The sequence below is a fragment of the Athene cunicularia genome (assembly GCF_003259725.1).
Source record: "Athene cunicularia isolate RWA chromosome 3 unlocalized genomic scaffold, athCun1 chr3_part1, whole genome shotgun sequence".
Taxonomy (NCBI): domain Eukaryota; kingdom Metazoa; phylum Chordata; class Aves; order Strigiformes; family Strigidae; genus Athene; species Athene cunicularia.
In genome coordinates, this window is record NW_020799097.1 from 123,749,527 (window position 1) to 123,767,457 (window position 17,931).

The following is a 17,931-nucleotide window of genomic DNA, read 5'->3' on the forward strand; positions in this document are numbered from 1 at the left end:
AAACTCTTCATGAGCATATAGAAACACCGAAAGAAATCACATTTTCACCTACAATAGTGACCAAGAAGTTTGTCTTTAAAAACTCCAAAATCCCAAAGCTGAAATGTCTTTTTCTGGAATAGCTGAATTGAGGGAGAAGATGATGATTTGGTATATTCCCTTTTTGTAAATTAAAATGTAGCAATCAGCGCAGAAGAAATTAATGAAGCACAATGGACAAGAGAGCTTGGAAGACAAGATATTACTATAAGTTTGTCTTATGTATAGGAAATACAGAACTATACACAGAAAAAAACCCTACTACATGTGAATGCAGTCAGAGGCAATATTCAGAATCCAGATGTAATAAGGAGACTGTCTATTAAATCCTAAATTCTGGTGGAAATCAAAAAAAGTAAAAAGTTTAAACCCAGAAATAATTATAATTTCTTTGGTTTATAAAGTGTTGGTGCCATTTCACAGAACTGCTCCATTTAGAAGAATTAATTTCTTGAGTGGAGATCTAGTGTGGCACCTGACATAACCAGCAGTGTGGTACAAGTATGTGGAAGATATGCCATAAGGAAAGCTTTTTGAGAATGGATAAGTAGAAGGCAATGCTATAAAATGCACATTGACATGAAAAGAGCAAAGGGGATGAACAATGGAAGCCCGAGAGAAGTTCAAATAGCTTGGCCGAACTACTGTATGAACCAAGAAAAATCAAGATATGAAATATAAACCATGGAGAGAACTCAAAGCACATGCAAAAGTAGAAAGAAGTGAAATTGTTATACTGAATAAAACCTAACACATATAGTGCTGATACCTTTATAAGCAAGTTGTCATCAGTACTTGGTGCTGTCTCCTCCTTTAATAACACTGAAACTCTCTGAGTGCATATGCAATCTATACATATAAATACTTTTTTTTTAAAAAAAAAACATATACTCACAGTGCAGAGTTATCTCTGTTTATAAACCAGATGAAGGGCAGGAAGAGCAATGGCAAAATTCAGAAGAAAATATGAACAGGGAAGCCCATATCCCAGAAAGTAACATACTGGGATATTTAGCAACACTACAAGTGAGTCACTGTGACAAAACAGAGGAACTACTATCCAGCCGAGCCTTCAGGATACACCTGGGAAGTGTACTTACTTGGAGGGGAGAGATGGCAGGAACGGCTATATACAGGCACGATAAAACAGTGAGGAGGAAGTCATTAAATGATGTAGGATGGGGAGTCATAAATTTTGAAGAGGGATGAAGAACACCATAGTCTACCTAATATACAAGTACTGTGCTGTTTTGCTCAGCTTGTCTTACTCTCTCCCCATCAAGGATGTAATTTCCGTACTTATCATGAAAGTAAGTTATATTGGCAAGCTTAGTTTAGTGGGCAAAGAGGGAAAAAATGAAGACCAGACCCAAAGGGAGATGTACAGCTAATTGCTTTTCTCTTTGCTGTTAAATGGAACAGAATTGTAAGGTTTTAGGGTGCAGTAAGACTACATTTAAATATATATGCATATAAAATACATGCAGTAGAGAAAAAAAAAATACTGTTGTTGAATCTACATGCATTGTGAATGTAAAGCTGGATTTTCCTGACACTTTGGCTTACAATTACGTGTTAGTATGAGAAACACAATTTCCCCTTAGAATATGTAGAAGGCACTAAAGAGCAAGAAGCCTGTACTGAAACATGTGCTCAGCACCCATTTGAGTTTGAGTGACACTACATTACTCCAGCTCATAGCAGTGGCAGGTATATGAATTTTAATGACATTTCAAAGTCAGTTTAATAACATTATAGCAATATTACAACTCAAAACCTGTAAAGGCAAGTGGTATGTCAAAAGACTGCCATTTAAAATCAAAAGGTTGTTGCCCCCACCTCCCATGGGCTGCCTTTAAACTTCTCTTCCCAGGCAGTCTTTTGCACACATTTAATACAAAATGTTTTAAGTATTTTTAATGTTGTCTTCCCCCCAATTATGTCCATGCTTCTATATGAAAATATATAATGAAGAGATTTTAACCAACAATCATAAAATTCTACAAACCGCAGGTAATGACAAATCTGTAAATAATGGGTCAATATGAGCTACTTGTTCACAAAACACCTTTTTCTTTCAATCACATATATACTGTTCTTTTAATTGTTGTAAATTAAGTGACACAACACTGATTTAGGAAACATATCTAAGGCCATGTCTTTTGATGTGTACACCTGATGAACAGCAGTGTTCTGAAGTGTGAATAAAAATGATACCCAAAAGGGTCTCTGGTTTCTAGGTTGCCATAGGAATAAGATACAAGGTTCCTCAGCTCACCTCCAGATGCCTTTGACCTTTCTTTCAACTTTTCTGCAGCCATTTCACTGTAGCTAGGAAGTTCTGACATCTTCACTCCAGATCGAGCTTCTGCTATTAGCTGACGAGCTCTCTCTCTCAGCTGCCGACGCCGCTCTTCATCTTGCTGCTAAGATATATTGAACAGTTGCCAACTCAGTAATTGACAGAAATGCAATTTCATTCTCAATCTGATCATTGTGATAGTAACTGGTTTACAGCATGGTGCTTGGCCCACATTATAAATAGGATGCTCGATATCAGTTGGGTGTCACACCACAATTTTTAAAGACATCCATGAAACAGATTTATATTTTAAAGCATTCCCCAAATTATTAATGCATTATAAACCTAATTATTTGCAATTTAAAGCATTTATAAATTATGTTCTATAAAAATACCATGATGAAAATTTTCTGACACTTTTGTCTCAAAGTAATAACTACAAAAAGTTTTACTGTGGCTATAAAAATGGTTTTACTAAACTGAATTACTTGAGCAATATTCTCTCATGGAACTGAAATGAGAAGCCAGATGTTGTTCTTGGTTAGTCCAACCACCAAGCTCATTTCAAAGTGTAAAGTGACATCGAATCTGAGACATGGAAAGGAAACTAATCCTTCAAATTCAATAGATATATCTTTTTTTAAAGAAAGCCCAAAGAACTAATGAAAATTAGTGAAAGAACAAGAGATGCTAGAGCAGAAAAGACTCTGCATCGCTTTAAAACACCTACTAGTGAGGCTTTGGTCAGTAATTAAAGAGATAATATTGGAATCATCCCAGATAGTGCTGTCCCACTAAAAGCTCATAACTATCCAAGAAGCATGATAATCTTTCGGCTACATAAATCAGCAAAGTTCTACAGAATGAAATTTTGGAAAATACTAAACCCACCACACTAAAACAATATTATGATGTGTTTAAACATATCTATAAGAATCCATTAAACCATATGAGAATCTTCCAGTTTTCACCTTCAAAACATGATTTTTTTCAAAGTTAGGACTGTTTTTCCCCTCCCCTCAATATTACAAGTGGTCATACGCGCAACAAAGTCAACACTTGGCTTTAAGTCAAATCTGCTGATAAATTCATATTATTGACGTAATGACCAGGATAAAAGCCAGGTATAAGGCAGCTGACCTAAACTAAGTGGAATACAACAAACTGCCTAATTTTGGAGAGCTGTCCTGGCAGTCTTCCCACCAACCCAGAAACTGAGCATCCCACACCTGAAGGTGTTGGTGAGAGCTGCTGCTAAGTGCTACTTAGTTTAAGCAATCATTAATAAAACAAGTGCAAAATACTAATTAGGTACATTTCACCCATTTCCATGTAAATTGTTGTTTGTAGCTATTTACTCAGCATTGTTCTCTGCACAATAGAAAAAATGCAAATGACTGAATCAGAATGCAGCCCTAATGGGACTTTCTGTTTATAACCATTAGCCCAGAGGTGTGCTGTAATTCAATCCTCAAGCAGCAAGATTTAGCCTCATTAACAGCTTGCATGGGCAGGTTACAACTCATAAAACCCTACAGTAAACAAAGTATATGGACACAGCACAATATCTTGTCTCTGAGTGACAGAACCCTGATTCCCTATCAGATTGCCTTGATTTACTTTTCTCCTAATGTCCTTCCCCTGGAAAGACAATTTTGCCTGGGCCATGCAAGGCAGCGGTATGGCACATTGGCTTTGTTTGCTTTCTCACCCTTTAACTTCCCAGGAGGCACAAGCAACAGTTCTATCAAAAACTTATTTGGTAAAGTACACATTAGAAAGACAACTGGAAAGCTGCCCCCCCCTGCTCCTATGCACTATAATAGATCAATTTAATTTAATTTATAGCCAGCCAACTGATACAGCAACCGATTTTATTTTGACCCGCAGTATTCTGTAACATAAATTACATTGAATTTAACATGAAATAAAACTGTTCAAATCTCTGCTATTTGTAATTCCTGGGATATAGGAACTTGGGGGTTTCATATGACTTTATGAAGGAATGTGCAAAATTTATGTTATAAATTCCCATGTGGTTTAACGTCAAACAATTTAATCTACTATACCCTATGTAATTTACAATAAGGCCAGTTACGTGTTTGTGACATGTGCCCTGAACTAAGCAGGCTGATTCCCCCCTCTCCTTTTCTCCCCTCCTCCTGAAAGAGAACTTGTATCCTGAATTATTAGCATAGTCATTAACATCCCGGGGATCTCCAAGCAAACACAGCTTATTGTGGCTTGTGTTTGTGCTGATTAAGCCAATCATCACCAGCGGATAAGAGAAAAACCAGCCTAGTTCTTGCTTAAATTCAATTCAGGTATTTGAGCCCTCGGTTACTGAGCTTGGCAGAGGAAACACTGGTGGAAAGAGGAATGCAACTGAGAGCAGAAAAAGTAGGTAGATTCAGTTTTGAGGTGCAGAACAATTATTAAACAAAAAAATAAATCCCCTAGATTTTGGAAAGGAAAGCACTCTGGAGAGGTACGGAGGCATGAACGTATTTTTTTTTTTTAAAAAAAAGGACACACAAAGAGAAGCTCTGCACCAAGAAAGGACCATGCAAACACACATACAGCAATTTTTTTCCTGTACAGTTTAAGAGAAAACTCAGTAAAATCTTTCACCTTCTGATATGAATGTGACATGCCAAAGAGACATTAAAGTTTGCTCTGTTATTTTCCCCCAACTACTTTGTAATGGTCTAAAGATCTGCCACGCGGATGCACAGGGAGGAAAACTTCACCATTTAAGGACAAACTCTTCAAGAATAAGTAATGTAATTCCTTGTTTCCCTCCTATAAAAATGTATTGGTATGCAATTTTTATATTTCACAGTTCACCGACATCTCGGCAAGCTTTCTTCCACTGCTTCAATGGTGCTACTTTTAATTTTATCCTCCTTAGTCCTAGTAATTAAAGTGATCAGCAGTGGCATCCCAACGGCTTTGACACAGCTACAACCCCCTAGCAGACTCCAGCTTTTAAGGGGAAGGGGAAGAAAAAAAGGACGGGAGTTTCATTTCACTGGAACAAGAAAATCAAGCTTCTCCAATCCTCAACTTTATCCAATTGTTCTTTCAGCAGCCTTTGGATCTTAAGAAACAAATAAAAATGGCTGCCATTAGGGGGTCTTTTTTGTACTTGCCACAGAAAGCAATGACTGACATTACTTTGGCCAAAAATGATGCTGTGGATTTGGGAAGGTGAATTCGAATGTGAAACACTGGCAGGGCAGTTTTTGAGATCATTACCCATCCAGCCATGTCATTCTGTGGTGGCAGAAGCTGAGAGCTGATCAACTCAGTAAAATATTGAGAGTGGTGGTCTTGCAGGGGAAGAAAAAAACCCAAGCATCCACCCCCATAAAACTCATCTCCTTTAATCACTAAAAATTCTGCAATCTTCTCACATTTAAAAAAAAAAAAAAAAAACAAAACGCACCTCTGCCAAGGATTTTCAGTCATCCTTTGGCACAATTTTGGGAGGATCCAAACTGAGTTTACACTAGAAGTCTGATAATGTATTATCCTCTTCCTATAAAAAAATATAATCCTGTGAGCTGCATTTATTTGATGTTTAAAAAGAAATCTTTACTGTGTCCATAGACTGGGAGAAAAAAAAAAAAAAAAAAAGTGGTAAATTAGTGATACTCCACAGCAACAAAATTAAACTAGAATTGTACCTATGAGGGGGAGCGATTCCCGTAGCTGTAGGTTTCAAAATTGTCCGTGGTCTGCCCTGACTGCACAGTACATCTAAGAGAAAGAACTTGACTGCCACCTCTTTCATCATTAGACGGGAAGAACGGCTCTGTTATTAGCCATTCAGAAAGAAAAAGACTTCTGTGCTTGTCCAGAGGCAAGGATTACCAAAATGTACCTATTCAGTTAGTAGAGAAGACAGAATAAAAAAAATAAATAAAAAAATAAAATTACATGAGCTTTAAAGGTTTGGGCAGGCTGGGTTTTACTGTGACCTTGATCGGCTCTTGTTTGAGTAAATAGGATTTGGGATGAAACATTAAAACTGTTTAGCAGATCTTTTCAAACCATTTCAAACTTTTCTTATGTTGGTTTATAATATAACCAGACATGCTTGTAAATGGCCACACCTGCTCATTTCTCTGGGGATGGCCTGATCTCTGCCTTTTCTAACAAAGAAATGACGGGGGGAAAAAAAATCAGCCTTTCTTGTTGCAAAACAGAGTGGAAAGTCAAAATCTTTCTCAGGTTTGTCCCATCTGGTCAGATTAAATCTTTGATCACCCTGGGGACCACATTTATGTTTGGTCTCTACTACCGTTTCAGACGAGCTCAAAATACACAGGTAGCAGCAAAATATGAATTGCTAAGCAGGGGACACTCAACATAAACAAAAGTGAATTGGCTTTGGATTTCTGTGGCTTGTCAGATTGTAGGAAGTGATCACCAAAGAAAGACATAAACATCTTCGGTATTTTCTGCCTTCTGCCTGGGCTCTGCAGCAGCTACTTTAGTACCCATAAACTATATGTGGCTTGAAAATATTTTTCATGATTGTGTATTATAAAAAGTATCAAATCACTTGTCATAAAGAAGCAGCTACTGGATTAGGATCTACGGCACTGATGGACAAATGAGAAGACAGAACAAAACTAGAAGTAGCCCAAAGTCTAAAACTGGAAGAATCACAAACAGTATCTTAACAAAGCTGTCCCCTTTAAGAAAAGAAAAGCCCCCAAAATTCACAACAAGATGGGGTTGTGTGACTGTAAAATGGAAGACAACTCCTTAAACCTAGGAATTATTTTTAAAGAAATGTTAGCCAGCAACTTTTAATTTTTATTTCTTTTTTTATATAATCTATGTTGTTCTGGAAAACCTACAATTCACTTGGTACAGTATTTCTGGTGTGAAGAATACTGGTTGTAGAAAAACAATCCACTGATAATTTAATTTGTGTCATTGTGAAATTGAGAAACTCTTAGTTTACTGAATGAAAAAAAAAAATATATTTGAAAAAAAGAATGGCTGACTAAGTAAGTATCACCTTGTGCTACATCCAAGGCCTCTTGCTGGTTGTCTGGCTGCTCTTTTGTAGGCAAAAAGGAGCTGAACGCTCTCTGGCTCCTTAGATCTGGCCCAACAAATGCACTGCCAGTCATGCACATGGATCCAGCTTAAAACCCAGTGTGAGCCTAAAAGAAGCTAGTCAAACTGGCACCTACTCATGCAGAAGGAGATAGATTTGTCATGACAGGCTGATTATTCAATGTAAAGAAACAGTTTAGCTTTTCTAATCTGGTACAAATACATCTTTCTCAGAGAAAAAAGTAAAAGGTCTAACAGTTCAAGTATTTAAAGTAAAGAAACCAACAAAAAAATTGTAACGTCAAAGTGAACCATAGGTATTTGTGCTAGAGCATTCTGCAAAACAGCCCTGCAGTTCTATTCAGATAAATAAGATTTAACCCGCTTAACCCTTTAGGAGCTGCACATCTACGTGACGATCAAGGCAAGCATTTCTATCTCACGCTGCATTTGGCTCTACGGCAAGTTTTAAGGACAGGATGAAACATCTAACTCCAACTACACTTTCTGTTTTCCTTCTCTTCTTGCTCGCTGGCACCGACATTAAGAGCGAGGCGCTCTCCCAGCAAACAATGCGAAGGCAGCCTTGCCTATCAGCGGGGCTCCCAAGAAAGATCGTCGAGAAAGTTGATCTAAACCAAAAGCAGCTACAAAGCCCTCCACTAACATCTTCCCTGGAATTTTCTCTGCTTAGGCAAGTTTGTGCTCTACCTCACCTGGGAAGTATAATTAAGGACAACAATCACCTAAGGCGTCAGGATCCAGAAGCTTGTTACGTCTGACACCATGATTGTCAATGCTATTGGCATTACCCACAAACAAGGTCTCGAGCATGCAGACTGAGAAATACTCTGAAATAGTGCCATTGTCCAGACTGGGCATAATGTCTGATCTGAGATCAGTAGGTCTAAGGATGGTATTTTCTATGCTTTTCCACAGCCGAGTTACATACAGAAGTTAAAGAAGTTGCTTACTCATTGTAGGAGTCAACATTTGTCGAGCTCCACTTAAGGGATTTTGTCTTGTGTAAACTTGACTTTATAATTAAAGAAAAAAAAAAAAAAGTGGCATTATGAAACAAAGACTTTTGGCAAGTCTTTGGATGCGTAAGCTGGAGAGCAGCATCTTTCAGACTGCCATCCTGGGAAGCTTCCTTCTCGGGCAGGCAACCCCGCGCCGAAGGAGGAGGACGTGCCCTCCTGAGGAATGCTCCCGGTTCACTCCCAGCCGAACAAAGCAGAGCAGGCTGCAGGGTGCCTCCGAAAGTTGGTTCCCCCCACTCCCTTCTCTTAATTTTTGGGGGAGGGTGGCAGGATCCCAGTCTGCTTGTGTGTGATGAGAATGCAAAGAACAAGTGCAAACGCTACACCTCCCTGGATCCTATTTTGCTGGGTTTTTTTGAAAATGTCCTGCAAACTGCTGGCAGCTTTTTTAAATGGAAAATACCAATCGCCTAGGATCTATACCTAGCCTTTTGCCAATAATGAGAAAACTTCACCTTCTGTCCCCAGCAATTCTTAGGAAATCTTTTGCTGTTATTCCTACAAATCCAATTACAGATTGTTGAGTAGCTAGTGGAGTAAGCTTATTGAGGAGTGTCACATCACTAAGTCGTGCGTATGTGTTTCAGTTTGTAATGTGGTCTGAGCCGCTGTAGAGGTGTCAACTTAAAATGCAAGTAAGTAGCAGAACAGGGCTAATCCCAGCCACTACTCCCCTGCAGCCAAATTGTAGCGCAATGAATGACAGTGGAAATGCAAAGATGCCACTGTGCTTATCACACACAGCCAGATGGTGGACCTGGATCAATGCACACATGCCACGATCAATGCATTTGATAAAGAATTAAGAAGAAAACTGTACATGTTATCAAAGAACTTGTACATGGCATAATTATGATTCTGCATGTGCTTACTGATGATATTGGAGACTCAGAGGCAGGTGATAATGAAACTGATAGGAAGAAATAGCTTAAAGGCTACAGCATATGGCCTCAGCACTAAGAAATCTTGTCAAATAGTTCAGAAAGCTTTTTTAACTGTTATTACAGGCTGCTCATAGTGCAAGCTGGTGGCAACGTTTTAATTTTTTTTTTTTAAATCTGAAATGTCAAAAAGTTACAAAAGCTATACTTTTCAGAATGGCTCAGAAAATAATTAAGACGATACTGTATTGTAAACATGGCAAAAAACCCTACAGGCAGACTGAGCGTTTACAATTTTTTGGGGTGGTGGTGGTTAGGCATTTTTCAATATATATAATTCTGTGTTCCCTGAATAAATGTATTTAGACTTTAAGGGGGCTTGTGGCAGTTTAAGGAATGTATCTGGGTAGCAATTTGCATTCAGCACATCAATTTCTGCAGATACAGTTTCGATATTATTTCTCATCAAATATAGAGTATTTCCCTGTTCCCGTTTGTGCTCTGTCATCTGCATTATAGCCACCTTGGATGTGAAAGAAGGTAATTAAAAATTTGGGGAAAATAAAGTCTGAAGTAATAAAAAGGGCATATAGATTTATAATGTATAAAAGGTACCTAAAATACAAATTCTCATGCTCCAGTTGATAGATGAGCTGTCTAATCAACGCCTGGACGTAACTTAAGTGCTCTCATTAGTGTGAAGACCTTCAGGCTAAATAAGACTAAATCCCTTAAAAATTGCTTCTGCAATAGCAAAATCCTCCTTACCATTTTCGTCTGCCTAAATCATATCAATTAAAAAGAGAGAGAGAGAGAGAGGGAGGGAGGGAGGGAGGGAGAGAGGCATTTTCACATGACTGTTTTAACTGACACTCAAAAAACTATCTTCTGAATCCAATTTAAAATGTTTCAGCAAAAAAGTTCATTAGCAGTCAAAGAAACAACAACAACAAAAAAATCACGCTGAGTTTAGTTTCTCTTTCACTTTAAACCTGGATCTTTAATCAGTGCTAAGGTGTATAATGCCCACTGAATCCTTCACTTTAACTTTTTTTTTTTTTCCCCAACGCCAAATATTTAATCAACATTGCAGTTTTACATTAAATTCTGAAATTAATCAGAACGAGCCTCCAGAAGAGCGAAGAGCTTATTTTATTTGCAGCGGGACAAGGACAGATTCCACACACACACCCCCACACACCCCCCCACCCCTCCAAGCCCCGAATTTCAATTTGTCCTGACAAACCATTTGGTATTAAATTCTAAAGGCATGCAGAGTGCATAAAGAACTGATGGCTTGATTAGCTCTTGTGGTGCAATTGAAGGAGCTGTCTCTCTCCCCGCTTCTCCATTTTGAGAAACACTTTGATCTCCGTTCAAGTCAATTCATGAACATCAACTGACAAGACTGCATGAAACACCCCAATGGTTAGGCCCAAACTCGTAGCAAACTATTTGGTTTCATTAAGGCTTCAGAAGAAGTGACCAGTGACAGTCCTTTCATTCAGAAGCCAACAGGCAAGTGACTATTTAAACTTTAATGTGCACAATGTACTGCTGAAGGCTGCTACACCTATAGTCAGTCACTCAAGTATGAATGCCTTTACCTACTACTTTGTGACATGCGAACTACTAAGTGCAGCTGCGGTCTCATTAATGCATTTGTCCAGATCTGTTTGCAGGACTAAAGAGACAATTCGCAGTATTTCTGACGGGAGAAATGACTGTATCTTCAAAGGAAGGTACAACAGCAGGTGCTATATAAAAGCCACCGATTAAAAAAAAATATTGCATTTTTAAAGGCAGTAATTTACTAAACATTTGCACGAACATAGCAGAAATATTATCCGTTCAGGCTGAAAATACAAAAGATCTTGAATCGTATCACCTGCAAAACGCAGGGTATTCGCTCCAGTTTGGAGCTTTGCTACAGTAAACTATTTACACATTGCTTCCCCCCTTTTTAGTTGCCCACTCCAAAGAGTCCCACTTCAAAGAGCTCATTTTTGCACCAGTTCCTGTCAATGCAGGTCAGAAACACTAAAGTGGAAAGTGGCTGCAGTGCCGTGGCACAAAGAGTCTCTGCGGCTGAAATCAAACAAAGCCCAATTAAACTAATCATAACGTCCCAGTGAACACAAGGAAGCTCACCTGGTATTTCTGGACTTCTTGTGTGAATTCCCAACTCTACTCAGTACTTGGTACTATAATTACCCTGACCAAAATACTGTGAAATTACTGCTCTGATCTACTAATGGCTGCAAAAAATCAAGCCGTTGTAGTTTCATGCCAAGGGGCCGTAGCAAGGTGGCGCAATGCTTTCTGACAGAGAAGACAACTTCTAAAAACTCAAAAGGGAAAATTAACGGGATGTGGTTTATGTTGCCAAGGACTGTTCATTAATTACCAATTTAATCACCGCTGGAGGCATGACATTACAAAAATCTGGCTGAAAGTTCTAATAGATTATGAAGACCACCTAAGAAGAGTGACCAAGAAATGTACAAAACAATTAATACTGTTTCACTGCTATCAAAGACACTCAGATTATTTTACATCAAGTGAAGCAAAAGAATTAGTAGCTTCACAGTGCCACCACTAGGAACTGTAAATACAATGGCACACAATTAGTAATGCACATGTGACTTTTCGTTCAAGGCATATATCCTTGGGAAAGCCAGAACATGATAAGGAGAACAAAAGAAACATTTTAAAATGAAATGAATAAAGATTTTAACTCTACCCTTGTGCATGCTGAGCAGTAGCAGAATAGGCAATGCAAAATACAGCTCTAAGTAATGGTGATATCATCCTGGGATTCACAACAGCGTGTACTGAACATCCACACAGAAAACATCCACAGTTATTAACAGCAATAGAAAAAAAGCATTCCAGATACTAAGAAACCCGAGTCTTGCTTCAGACACAAAGGGAGAGCTCTGAAACACCGATACCTTCTTTTGCTAATATTTATAAATGGATAGAAGGTGCTTAAGTTTTTGAACTAATGTTGTTCAGACAATCTTAAAATTCAGTTAATAAACAACCTATTTTTTGTGAGCATGCAAGTTAATGTTACGGCTGCAAACCATGCAGCACCTTGAATTTACATCCACAGAATAAATAACTGTGTATTTATATATTCAGGCCAGATGCTTAAGTGGTGCAAACAGATACAGCTTATGGAAATTACAGCAATAAAATTCAGCTGAGAATCTCAAGCATTTATATCTAAAACTCAAACTGCGTAACATTTGTCTTGCATTATCAAAGGTTACACTTCATTCATGAAATCCCTCCTGGTATAAAAATGACAGTGCATACTAATTCTTCTTAAAAATTAGTTTACTTGCACTAATTGATTTATTTTCCCAGCTACATCAGGGAGTTGTCTATAGCAGTATGTTTGTACTGTGAAATATCACAACTTCATAGTAAGAAAGTGCTTAAACAGATCAAATATAAAGCCAAAATATGTAGAACCTTCTTGGAAAGTTACAGATTATTTTTATTTTTTCATGTATTGAGCAGTGTTAAATAAAACAACTTGTTTGTTCTTGCCATCAAGGAAATGAGATCAGTCTATCTCAACCTTAGCATGTTGTTATAAAGAAGATCAGTTCAGTTGTGGTTTTGAAGTGTTCAGTCAGCAGGTCTAACCTTCATTTAAAGAAAAGTATATTGTTAAAACAGCTATATAAAACTTGGAATGCTCATGAAATGTAAATACTATACAGCATAGTCTTATCAGCTTAAACCATATTTAACCACTTTATAGTGGCATACAGACAAGACATATAAATGAACAACAGGGAATAAGTTACCAAAGCTCAGGGATTATCAAAATAATGTTCAATCTTTTTACCAATTAGATGGTAACTGCTTCTGTGTAATCTCAGGAAGATCTAGTGATCATATCTAAATATGGTCACAATTATCAGCATGACAGACTAGTCTTTTTCCAATCAATATTTTCCAATTAATATTAAAAGACCAAGGTTGCCATCTGTAAAGTCCTACACCTCGATAAATTCATGTTAGAAGTTTAATTAATAAAGATCGGGGTGTTTTCTCTTTGTTTTTTAAGGAAAACAAGATGGGAATAATTTGGGAGTGTTTCCTTAAATTAATTAACATTACCTCAATTACAGACATTTGTTTGCCTAACTGAGGAGACTACAAAAAAACCCCAACCCACTGATGAGCTAGATGCCTTTCCTAATGCAAGAGACAGGGTTTTCACGTAGAAATAAAAATTACTGAATAAAGCTATCTGGTACTCATTTTCAAGAACCTGTTAAAATATCTGGAGGAGAGAACACTTGCCATGCCAACTTGAGTTTAAGGCATCTTTCAATCAAATGAAAATATCCTATTTTTGTTGTCTACTGGAATTTGCATTCTGTACCACTTCTGGTCATGTTTACTAGAGTTTCCTTTTTGGTCGCCTATTAGAGCAGGACAGTTAGAAGCTTCTTAGGTCAGAGGGGTAGCAGATTGTTGCGGGACATGATCAATAAATGGGACCATTTATTAAAGCTTTTTTCTGAGCATTTAAAATAATATTTGTTTTATTTTATTGCAGTTGGCATATCTCATATCTGTGCAATTGTATGCAATCAAAATTAAGAGTATACAAACTCAGATTTTGTCACTTTCTGGAGCTTTTCTAAAAAGACTTCTATTTCCACTAGTATACTGTGGATGCAAAAAAAAAAAAAGTTACCATTTTGCACTCAAATATTTATGAAAATGAGAAGTAATGGGCAAAACAGATTGACCCCTGAAGTAGAAAGAGCTTATTAAATATGAATTAGATACACCTGCAACAAGTCCTTTGAGCAAGGGAGTAATAAAAAGCGATATTCTGAGCAGAAAGAACAATCTCATGGCATAGCCAGTTGCTGCTGCCCTCTGTATAGAGACAGTGTTTGCATGTTTGAAGGTAACAGCTTTTCGGTGAAGTACTTTCTATCTGCAAATTCTACTGCAAAAGCTGAATACAGTCCCCGCTGCTCTTTCAAAGAGTTGGGGGTTTTGGGGTTTTTTAAAAAATATTTAGGCAGATATAGCTGTCATTCAGCTTGAATAAGTATGAAATAATGGTAGCAGAGATAAGTAACCCCAAACCTTTCTCTGTACAGAAAACAGGCTAGCAACAGTTGCATTTAAGCATAGCAGCAGTATGAGGATTCATCTCTGAAAACACCCCTTCCATTTATATTAATCTGGTTTTAAATACTTATTGTCCAAATGGAGTCCCTCACAATTTTTAGCAGTCATCCTTGAATGCTGCTATGAAGAAAGAATTACTATTTTCCTATTTCACAAGAGGCAAAAGACAGAGCAATTCCCTCTGGGTATCACACGATACAAGTCCTGCATCCCAGAACCTATGCTAGATCCTAAATATTCAGAATTTTTTGCCAAAATACATATGAGTAGCCCAGTCCTGCACGGAAATTCACCAAGGAGGAATCTTCAGCTCATGCAAAACCCAAGTAACTTCAGGAAGGATCTGTGGCCCCTTTTAGGAAGAAAACCACATCCTTTGCCAGATGAGCACTATTTTTAATGAATTCCATGCTATATGACATTCCCTGCTAAAGCTGTCTACCTTACAAAAACAAGTTAAAAGAATTTGATTTAGAAGATGCCATAAATAAAACTAGTGGGCACAATCTTAATTTTCATCCTGCTCTGGATCCTTTAGAATAGAGTCTTGTTGTGGCATCATCTTTTACTATCCTTTGATCTTCAGCCCAGATCTGAGCTCTACCCAGTGGTGTTCAATACTTTGGCTTATTTTCACTGTTCAGTATGTTGGCCCATCAATATGTAGCACTAGTCTTTACTCCACAATATTCGAATCCTGCTCAGTGGGCAGAATTATTAATTTCTTCAAGGGCTTTTCTACAGTGCTCATCACTACGGTATTTAAGTGCCTCAAAAGCATTAATCACATTCCCTTCTCACAACACCCCATGGTGGTGTTATTACCACGTTCTTTGGATGAGAACTGAGACAGAGATCCAGCTAAAAGGTTCTAACACTGGGTGCTCGCTTTGGGAAGCCTATTACCTGGGAGTTTTTTTCAGTATACTAAGCTTTATGCAGCCTTTTATATGTCTCAAGCAGAGCTCCAATCGTTTTCCCTGACAGACCTGGATGCTCAATACATCTGCAAATCAAATCTCCTCCTCAAATGGCAATCCAGAAAGGAAGGATACACAATTAGTGACCACTTGGAGGAAGTTTGGTTCAAAAGACTTAGCAGCACTGATGAGGAACTCGGAGGCAAAGGCAGCATTACATTTAATTCTTTCAAGCACCTTAACCATGACCTCATCCTTTTACTCCCTGCAATCCCTGCTTCATTTGCTGTACACCTTCCTATTTCTGCAACCAAAAGGATGGAGGTCCTCTGGACAAACAGCCTTCTACATCATCTCAATCCTCTGAGCTAAATGAGACACAATTGCTTTGGGGGAAACAGTATGTGATCACATAATTAAAGACTGCATCATAATGCATATACACAAAGAAGGTTAATTAAAGTTGCCTGTGCCTTTCTTAACTTCTAATTCCATTTTCTGTAATCATGCTGACTCCATAACCATAGCCATTTGAGTTTACAGAGTAAATGGCAGTTGCAGTAAATTTCCATTCTTTACGTGGACCAGTCATTAAAGGAGAGTAAGATGAACATTTCGCCAGTGGCCTTTGCTGGTATTTGCTGACAGCAGAGTTATTCTCAGATTCAAGAATTATGGATTCCACTCCATGTTCTGCAAGTGAAGGTTCCTTGCTGGAAAGACCTTTCAGCCCTGTGACTCCTGAATATTTTCCACTCATCGTGGTCCCCTCTGGCCTGTCCCTTTGCCAGTTAGGTTGCACAGACCAGATTCAGTCTCCTCCCCTTTCCAACACTGCATTCCAGCCATGCTGCTGCTGCTAACAACCAGCACTACAGGTTGATATTTTACAGCAGCTGGTGGGAGCAAATATGTCCCTTCTAGCTCTGTGATATTCATCACGAGAAAAGGTGAGTTAAATAAAAATGAGCAAGCTAATAAAAATGTTCTCCTGGTTAAAAGCTAAGTGATTACAGATTGGAAATGATAGAAGCATCTCGTAAAAGAGTCACCACATGCACACCCACATCAAGTAAGCAAGCAGAAAAGCTGTTTATAAATCTACCATAGAGAAAGGGATCCATGAGTGGATCAGTAACTCTGTTCACAGAGCTCTTAAGCTAATTTTTCCAATCTCCAAAAGGCTGCATCAATTTTAAGGACATATCTATGATTCTCCCAAATCATAAGCATGTTTTCAAGGAGTTTCTGATCAATGTGGTCTCTTCTTAGACTTCGAATACCTGCTTACAGGCTACCTCCATACAGGCTGGTATGCATACAGGAGGCTCATCAGACGCACCAGTTGAGCAGACCTAACAATGAAAAAACCTCTACCATGCTGCAAGTAGTAAAGAAATGGGAGAAAAGGGGCTAATATGATTCAAATAGAGGAAGCAAGCAGAGAATGATGGGACTAAATCAGGTGGGTTGAACAGGAATGGGAGATGATAGGGCAGGAGGCGCAGAGGGAAGATATCTAAGGGAAGAAAGAGTAAAGAGAGTGGGTATTAAGAAAGAAAAGTTAAAAAGGAGGAGGGAAGCTGAAATGGCCAGGGCAGACAGTGAAAATACAGTCTGAGCAAGAGAAAGAACAAGATGACACAAACTAAAGGAAGAGGATGCAGCTTGGGATGCAGCGAGAAATACGTGATTCAGAGGAAAATTTGATTAACAGGTATATGAGCAAATTCAGTGCCTTAATCTTCTGCTCTCACAACTTCATCAATTTCTCCGTTAAAAGAAACACAAAACAAAGTAAAGTGAGTGAGAATACTGACATGGGCCTAACTCCAGATCACAATCATAAGATGATGGAAACACACTGCAGCAAGAAAGAAGACATAAGAAAAAGGGGTAAACAGGCAAGAGAATGGACATGTCATGGGAAAACAGCCAGTATTTCATGAGGACAGTTAGTGGTCAATACAGAAAAAAATTGAGGTTTTAAAAAAGAAAAAAAAAAAAAAAAAAAAAAAAAAAAAAAAAAAAGGGGGGGAAAAAGCAAGAAAATTAAAAAAGAAAAAAAATTAAAAGGAAAAGTAAGCCCAGAGTACATGACTACTAAAAAAAATAACACAGTATTGGCTCTACCAGAGGAAGGGTAAGGCTTAGGCTGCAGATCTATGCTCTATGCTTACATGAGAAACAGGAACACTGTTTTTTTTTTTTAAAAAAGACTTTTACTGAAACAAATCAGGCAAGTACACACCAAGTAACCTGTATTTATGACCACGGAACACACCTGGAAATTTCCTCCTTTTTGTTGACCTCAAGCAGCAATACGACCCCATGCACTGTATACTGTTCTCACTTGTTTACTAAGAAAATGCTGGTTCATAGCTCTTATATGACAAATGTAAGGTGGTAACATCAACACCTACAAGGCAAGATTTTCAGAAGTAACTAATAACTCTCTGCAGGCTTAGCTTAGCTGGGCTGACTGATTTTCAGCA

At 38.1% G+C, this 17,931-nt stretch overlaps 1 protein-coding gene across 7 annotated transcripts in view; it reads right to left on the reverse strand.

Annotated features, from left to right (window-relative positions):
- Nucleotides 1–17,931, reverse strand: part of EHBP1 (EH domain binding protein 1) — a 231,646-nt gene that overhangs the window by 45,106 nt on the left and 168,609 nt on the right. For all 7 annotated transcript variants that reach the window (XM_026844922.1, XM_026844924.1, XM_026844923.1 and 4 more), the window contains one exon: nt 2,318–2,465. In XM_026844922.1, the coding sequence (XP_026700723.1) occupies nt 2,318–2,465 (148 nt within the window). The remainder of the gene's footprint in view (nt 1–2,317; nt 2,466–17,931) is intronic.